General features: G+C 28.8%; 1 protein-coding gene across 1 annotated transcript; it reads left to right on the plus strand.

The window, feature by feature from the left end:
- The first annotated feature begins 3,810 nt into the window (after positions 1–3,810).
- LOC107609145 (HMG-Y-related protein B) lies at positions 3,811–5,481 on the plus strand. Its single transcript, XM_016310992.3, has 2 exons — positions 3,811–4,303; positions 4,726–5,481. Exons 1-2 carry the CDS (start codon positions 4,253–4,255, stop codon positions 5,218–5,220), a joined length of 546 nt encoding a protein of 181 aa, XP_016166478.1. The 5' UTR covers positions 3,811–4,252; the 3' UTR covers positions 5,221–5,481.
- The last annotated feature ends 3,508 nt before the right edge of the window (positions 5,482–8,989 follow it).

Raw genomic sequence — 8,989 nt, forward strand, 5'->3', positions numbered from 1 at the left:
AGAAAGAAGAACAAGAGATTTGGATAAAGTTAAGTGCATCAAGGGCAAAAATAGTGAGGTTTTGGTCCAAGATGAGGGCATTAACGAAAGATGAAAAAGTTACTCTTATGAATTATTTGATGAAGGACAAGAGACTTTTTCATGCTTTGGTCGGTTACACGAGGGAAGAAAACTAAAACTTCAACTACTATCAAAGAATAAGAAAGGAAGGCTCTAAAGCGGATGAAGAGTGGAAGAAAAATAGGACTAAATAATATTCTGATTGAAGCGTAAAAAATTTAGGAGGGAAGGATGTCTTTTTGTTAACCATACTTTTAATGAGATCCTAGTATCTAAGAGGATGTCAGATGAGTGAAGAAAAACTACGTTGGTCCATGCTTATAAGAATAAAGAGAATATACAAAACTGTGAAAACTACAAAGGGATCAAACTAATAAGTCATACCATGAATTTATGAGAGAGAATAATATAACAGAAGTTGACATAGAAACATAAGTCTCGGAGAACCAATTTGCCTTTATGCCGGGTAGATATATCACCGAAGCTATACTTGTTAAGAAGAATGATGGAGAGATATCGAAGTAACAAAAAGGATATACACATAGTGTTTATTGATTCGAAAAAAATTATATAATAGGGTATCAAGAGAGGTTTTATGGAATGTCTTAAAAAAGAAGAGAATAAGAATTGCATATATTCGTGTAATTAAGGATATGTACAATGGAGTTACAACTAGTATGAAAATTCAAGTTAGTGTGACAAAGGAGTATTCTATCGGTCTAGGATTGCACCAAAGATCATTTCTAAACGTATATCTCTTCACATTAGTTTTGGAGCAGTGGCGGAACTTGAAACAAAATTTTGGGGGGTCAGATAAAGGATAATTGTCAAGATGCTTTTGATATGGACCCATTTAAGATAAGCTCGTCTAATCTCATCTCTCTGGTTTGGGTGATATTGCCAAATTTAAAGCCGTTTTCCAGGGTCTCGTTCCAAAATATTAAGGTTAAACTCATCAGATGTAACTTTTTGAACTTTTAAAGGTTGTATCTCACTTTTTTCGTGATTCATTAAAGTAGAAGAACTATCTACAGGTGCTGATATTGTAAAAGTTATATGTTCTCCATCTTAAATATTAGCATTCCTCTTAAAAAAACATAAATTCTTTAATTTTTTATTATTATTTTATATAAAATTTGAATATATATCCTGTAAAATATGTAAGGAAGAAGTTAGAATGACAAATATTAAAATTTACAATATTTATTGAATTATTTTTTATTATATAAAAAATTAAATTAAATAAAAAGTAAAATATAAAATAATATTAAATTAAATAAATAAAAAATATCTAATTTTTTATATTTGAACTTAAAGATAGAGGAAGTATTGCTTATTGAACTTATTGGATATTTTAAGTCATAATAAAGTATTTAAGTCAATTGAACTATTTTTTATCTTTTGAAAAAGTACTACTAATTTTTTTATAAAAAGTTTGGGGCCATGGCCCCCCTTATCTCAACTAAGCTCCGCCCCTGTTTTGGAGGTATCGAGCATATTAAGGTTTTGCCGATGACACTATCCTGATGGGAGAAACAAAAAAGATTTAAATCAAAAGTTAAAACTGTGGAGAAGAGCTTTTAGAGGATACAGTTTGAGCATAAGTCATAGTGAGATGGTAGATATAGAATGTAACTTTGGTAGGCAAGAAAAAACAATAATATAAAAGTAAAAGTTAGAGAAACTATTCGCCGCAAGTAAAGTACTTTAAGTATCTTGGGTATATCATGTAGAATAATAGAGAAATTGAGAAAGACGTAGAACATCGGATACAAGCAGGTTGGTCAAAACGGGAGAGTGCGTCTGATTTATATGCGACAAAAAATACTTTTAAAACTTGAATGAAAATTTTATCGCACTACCATTAGATCGATTATGTTATATAGAATAGAGTGTTGGGCGGCAAAGAGTGAACATAAACATAAGTTAAGTGTGACAGAAATGAGGATGCTAAGTTGGATGAACGGTCACATACGTATGAACAAAATAAGGAATAAAGATATAAGAGAAAAAATTGGAGTAGTGTCTATTTTAAAAAAGATGGTCTCAAATAATTTAGATATGTAAAAAGAAGATCAGCAGAACACCCGATCAGAAGAATAGATGAGATAAAAATGGACAAATGACAAATGGTGGAGAGAGAGCTAAAAAAAACCATACATAAAGAGATAAAAAAAAAAAATTTGTGTCAACAATCTCACTATAAACATTATATATGATAAAATACAATGACATCATTTAATCCGTTTAACCAAATCCATTTAATAGGATAAGGCTTTGTTGTGTTTGTGCTTATTTATTAAGATTTATATTTTTTTTGTAATATCGATTTAATTTATTTATTTTTATTTATCATAAATTATACTTATGTTTAAAATATTAATATAGATAAATTATAATACAGATAATCTAAAATAATTATAGACGCTACATGATAAATTTCTGCTAAAAAAACCTTTGAAATGACTAAGGATATATTTGATTTATGATTTTTTTCTCTGTTTTTATTTTTAATATTTTTATTTTTTAAATTTTGTAAAAAAAAATAAAAAATTAAAAAATAGTACAAAAATTTATTTTATTGTGAGTTTCACACAAAATTTCTTTCCAATTAGCAAGAAAATTAGAGAAAGTGCGTTGTTTTTTTGTATTTTTCCAATAGTAACCTTGATTATATATTGTTATTATTATAAAATTAGTTTTAATAATTTTAATAAATTATCACAGAAGAATCTCTTCTTTAAACATTATATTTATTAGATAAATAATTTATCAATATATACATTTATAATTTGTTATAATATTTAAAAATACAAATAAAAATAAATAAATATAAACAGTTATATTTTATTTTATGAAAAGAATAAAGATCTCGCTCATTTTATATACTAGTTATTTTTTTTCTCTTCATTCCAATAATAGAAAAGAAAATATAATTTTCTCTTTTTTTTTTTCATTTTTTTAAGATTTTTTTTCTCTTATTTTTTCTTCTTTCCAAACGAAGCATAAAAGTGGTAAAAGAGTAATAAAAAAAATAATAATAAGAGACAAAAATATATTTTCGAAAAATTATTTTAATTTTTATCAAAAGATAAATAAAAATAAAAATAAAATATTTATAAAAAGTCAAATATTAAAAATAAAATTAGAATTATTCAAATATTAAAAACAAAAATAATATTATATCTAAAATTATTTTATACAGAATAAATTTATTTAATTTTTTTGTATTTTAAAAATTTTTTAAAAAATAAATAAATTTAGCTAATATATATCTTAAAAATACATGTTAATATTAATAAAAATTTAAAATTTAAAAATATAAAAATAATTAATTTTTAATAATTATAGTCAAATATATTTTTTATGATATTTAATATGGTCTTAAAACATAAGTTAGCAAAATTCAAATAAAATAATAAACGACACTTACTAAAGAAAAAAAAAACACACTAAAAAATTAAGACTCTCCTCTAAAATAGAAATGAATCTTCTCAATTTATTTTAATAATTAAAAAAATAAAATATAATTTTTTATTATTAATTTTATAAAAAAATTAAAAATCACACCTTCCTATTCAATTTTTTTTTTTTTTTTTCACAATAGAAAGAATTCATTCTCATTCAAAAGCTACATGGAAAGAAAAGACAAGAGTGTACCAACCAAAAGTTTCCGTGACTCCAACGCACACACCTGCCACGTCATCGATCCTTGTGAGTTCTGACCTTTTTCTTCATTAATTGATCCTCGCCCAGACAACACCCCTACCTTACCTTAAAAAATTCCTATGAACTAGCACAACATATGCCACGTCATTGATCCAAGTTACCTTCTTCACAAAAAACCTCCACCATTAGATTACCTCCACTTCGGTGATTCCTGGCCGTCCATATTCTCGATAGATGAACGAACAATAGAAGATTGAAAAAATAAAAAAAGGAAGTGTAGCATTATTTTTTGTTTAAATTAAATTTTTCCCAATTTAAAATTTATTTTTTTTCCTTTAAATTCAATCCTCAGATCATTGCAAGTGTCACCCATATCAAAACACTTTCCTGAAAATTTTCGTTTTTTTTTTTTGAGAACTTCCTCTGTTTAGAATTTGCATTTTTAAGGCCTTGTTGTGAGTGTGAGTGAACTGCACAAAAAGCTTTCATAGATTCTTCATTCATCAGCAAACAAACAACTTCAATGGCAACCGAAGAGGTTAATAAACCTCCATCACTTCCTCCTTATCCTGAGGTAAATTCAATTCATACCCCAAAAATCAAGATTTACTTTTTACCTTTTGTTCAAAAACTAAAAAAAAAAAAAAAAGAAAAACTTGAATAGTTTTATAATTAAGTTGGAATTTTTATTTTTGATCTGCACATTTGCACTGACCTTGGTGTTAGATTTTGTTCAGTGAGCTGAAAATTTAAACATTTTTAGGAAGAGAAAGGGAAAGGAATTAGGGTTTTTGGGTAATTCAATTAAAAAAAGAAAAATCCATTTTTCCTCCCTTTTTGTAACGAATTTTACCCAAACTTGGAAACCCAGTAAAATAATCTATGGTTTCTACAGTAGGCAAGATATTACTGAAAAAGATTCCATTTTTGAAGATGCGAACTAATTATTCCATCTGGGTGTAGCTGTTACTGATTATGCTATGGTTCTTGTTGTAGATGATAATGAAGGCATTGGACGGACTCAATGAACCAAATGGATCCAACAAATCAGCCATATCGAGGTACATAGAGTCCACTTATGGAGAATTACCAGAGGGACACACAACACTCCTCAATCACCACCTCAACAAGATGAAAGACAGTGGGGAGCTTGTGTTCTTGAAGAACAACTACATGAAACCTGACGCTAGTGCGCCACCAAAAAGAGGCCGTGGAAGGCCGCCGAAGGCAAAGGAGCCACTTCCTCCGGGAACCGTTTTGTCACCACCAAGGCCAAGGGGAAGGCCACCAAAGGATCCAAATGCACCACCAAAGTCACCGAAGGCAAAGCCTTCAGGTGGAAGTGGTAGGCCTAGAGGCAGGCCTAAGAAGATTCCTCGGACGGCGGCGCCTCCCCCGCCGTCGACGTTGAGTGCTCCTTCTACCCCTAGGGGTAGGGGTAGGCCTCCAAAGGTGAAGCCTCAACTGACAGAAGTGAGTGTTGAGATATAGAGAGAATATAATTTCTTTTGGGGTGGTCAAGAAAGAAGAAAAAACCATGCTTTGATAGATTGGTCTTTGTAGTAGTGGGCGGGGTGTGTGTGATGTTTAGAATCTTGTGTTCTTTGTTACTGCCTTGTAAAATTGTGTAGTGGTAGTTAGATTATGATGATGAGGCTTTGTTTTTTCTTTATCTTTTCTCTTATCCTAATTATCAAAAGAAGAGGGACAGTGACTTGAGCTGATTATGATGATAATTTGGTTTTTCTCATAGCTGTGTTCTCTCAAGTTTCTTCTAACTTAGAAATTCATATTATTGTTGAAAAGAAAAGGAAATTGTGTTGTTTCAGATTTTATTAAGTTTCAATGGTCAATGCAATGTTAACCCCTAATTGAGTCAACGTGGCACTGTATCTAGGATAAGGGAAAAGAAAGGATCTCAATGAAGAATGATGTAAGAAATTTGAATGTATAACCTCGTACGGCTCAGAATTGTTGTACAATTATATTCCTCTATTTGTTTTCTGTTCCCCTTTGATAAGACCTGGGTGTGTGTTGTCACAGTTATGAAGTGTGTGACTAAAATTTCTTATATTTTGTGAAGTGGCTTTTCTAGTTTGGTTTAACCATTTTAAGTTAAGCGTATTGTGTTGACTTTTCGTCCTCTCAAGTAATCATGTTGGTAGATGTTGCCACACTTTGTGTTGGTGGAAATTAAGATATTTATGTGGTGTCTAAGGAGTTTTGTCACAATTGGAATCAAATTGAATTCATCAAATGAAAAGGGTAAATGTATTTGGGATTCAATAGAAAGAAGTGATTTGTGTTTTACTACATTTTAATTTTCATATCAGGTTATGATACCTATTTCATTATACACGATTACATGATTTGTCATTTTAGAAAATATGATATAGTCATAAACTCAATTCTAATTCTAAAATCTTAATTGAATGTCTTTAGATAAATAGAATAAGGAATAAATCAGAGTACATAATTGACAGTCATTACCACATATATAGAACTATAGATGCATTAAATTATGACTATCAAATTCTAAACGTGACAAATTACTTGGGTTTTTGTTGTTTAAGGCTATTTTGATTTGGTTTGATAAAATTTACTTTTGAAAAATGATAACATCTATAGTTCTATATTTGATAAATTAAATTAAAAATAATTTTTAATAAGTACAAACAACAATAAGTGTATTTAATAAAATAGTTTTTAAAATTTTAAAATATTATAATAGATATTAATCTAAAAGTTAAATTTAGATAATATATGAGATTATATTAAACTTTTTAATTTTGATAAGTATAAGTTATTTTTAAAAAATTTTATCTTAAATACTTTTAAAAATACTCATATCTTTTAAAAATTACAAGTATAAACATATATTTTTTTTTATTTATCCAATACAAAATGAAGAACTTGTGCTTAAAAAAAGTAGAAATACCTTTTCAAAATGCTTTAACATATCAACTCTACTATCTTGGATGTGACAGTTTCACTTTCTTTCATTTGATGCTGAGTGTACCTATTTTCCCAATGTAATTTCTTTCATCAACTGATATATTCTGTAATTAATCTTGTCCTGTATTGTTCTAGCAGCTAAGCTATGGAATGTGTTCAATCAAGCAGAATTTTAGGAATAGATAATTCCTACATCCTATTGACCTATTATAATTTAATACGTGCATGCTTCCATTTTTCCTGACTTATTATGGTAGTGCCTCACGCAAAATAGCATAAAATTAGGCAAAATTGGCAATAGGAAAACTGAAAATTTGAAGTTTTTGGCCGAACATATTGTGATACTATATAATGTAATAGTATAATACAAATTGCTTCAGTAATTTTTGCTGTTTTTCATTAAAAGTCCATCTGTCCATGTGAAGAGCAGGTAAAAGTCTGACCAATTTTAAGGAGTGAATAAGATAAAAAGAGGAAAAGAGAAAGTTTGTAATGCTTACAATTATTATTGTCGTTGTTGTTGGTATTATGTCATCATGCATGTGGAATCAGAGAAAAATTGAATTAATTTCTTGGAGTCCCTACATTATATTTGGAACGTTTGGCAAAAATAGTGATGGTTTTGATGACATGAAATGGTAGGTTCCATTTATTTGGAGAAAAGCAGTACCACAAATTGGCAATAATTTTGACTTACTTTTTTGTATAATTAAATGTGCTTGTATTGATGTTTATGTATTAGAAGAGAAGAAGTTATATGGATAAATAAAACTGAAAGCACTTTCCACATGCAACTTTTACTGAAAATATGATGTCATCTATTTGGCATTATTACTCAATTTCAATTCATTTTTCAGCTGTTTTTATAATAATCTATGATAACATACATAACTACCAACTACTATTGGTATATCAACTATCTCTCTTCTATAATCATCAAGGCTTAGTTCAAATACTTGATATTTGTTTTTATTGAGAAAGATTTTGGATTTGAATTTCTGATTAAATGTGAGATTCTATTTATTTATTCCTCAGGACATATGTAACCTGTTATTTATTTAGACAGAAGTTAAATTCACATGAGGTTTTATTATGAATTGACAAAATAGTTCATATTTGAACAATATTAGTATGGGTAATGCTACACGTATATTTTGTAGCCAAATTTAATTAAGTTGACACAAGTCTAATTAAAAAAAAAAAAATATGCATGCATACGTCGCTGCTTCTCTTTCTTTACATTTTTTTAGCACAAAAATGTTTTGTTGAAAAACACATTTACTGATATAACACAAATTTTTACACATGATACAAAAATTATTGTATAGAATAAAAGTTTTATCAATACAGTATAAAAAATTTTAACCATAATACAAATTTTTGTTACTAATATATTTTTATGATTAAGTCAATTGTGAATTTTAAAAAATTTATGGGTGTCAATATTCTAAGCATGTGATTCTTTAAAATTGTGTGTTGTACACAAAAAATTTGTGTTGTGAATCAAAATTGTTGTGCTATAATTTTCTAAACCTATATAAAAAAAGAAGAAAATGAAAAAGACGTCGACGATGATGCAGAAGGAGGATGGAAAAAAAAGTGAAGAAATCAAACAAGAGAAGAAGATGTTGAAGAGTAAGAAGACAACAATGACGACGTCGTTATTGAAGAAGTGTGTACAAGAAGTGAAGTTGAAAACGAATAAACAATGATGATGTTGAAAAAGAAAGGAAAAAAAAAAGAAAATAAAGAAGAAGACTATGATGAAGACTACGCTAAAAAATGAAACGCGCGTAGAAGAAGGCCATGATGTTGAATAAAAAAAAAAAGCGCGCAGAAAAGAAGATGATGGAGAAAATGATGATGACGACTATCTCACTTGGCTGGGATTTGGTAAGTGAAATTACTTCGCTTTGTAGCTTTATTATGTTTCATATAATACGGGGCGGCATCTTTGTGTATGCTAATGGCTGTAGGCTGTGGCCACCCCAATATTTTCAATATTTTTGGGAACATTTTCATTTTTTCAAAACAAAATCCTAAAAGAATTTGGACCACACCCCCCTCTAATTTTTTCTGAAAATGGATCCTCTTCACTGGAGAAGATCCTACACTAAACATTATCCAATTTTTTTTTTTCACTGGAGAAGATCCCTTCCAATTTTTCCTCCACTTTGTTTGGTTCTGATTTTATTCCTTCTTGAAATTTGTGATACTTAGTGCGGTATTAAACAGATTTATAGTTAAGCAATTCAATTGGGCTCCATCTTTTTGTGGGGGCCTTATTTGGTCCCCTCTTAAAAGA

This window comes from Arachis ipaensis, chromosome B7 (assembly GCF_059453495.1).
Source record: "Arachis ipaensis isolate K30076 ecotype BB chromosome B7, ASM5945349v1, whole genome shotgun sequence".
NCBI classification, from domain to species: domain Eukaryota; kingdom Viridiplantae; phylum Streptophyta; class Magnoliopsida; order Fabales; family Fabaceae; genus Arachis; species Arachis ipaensis.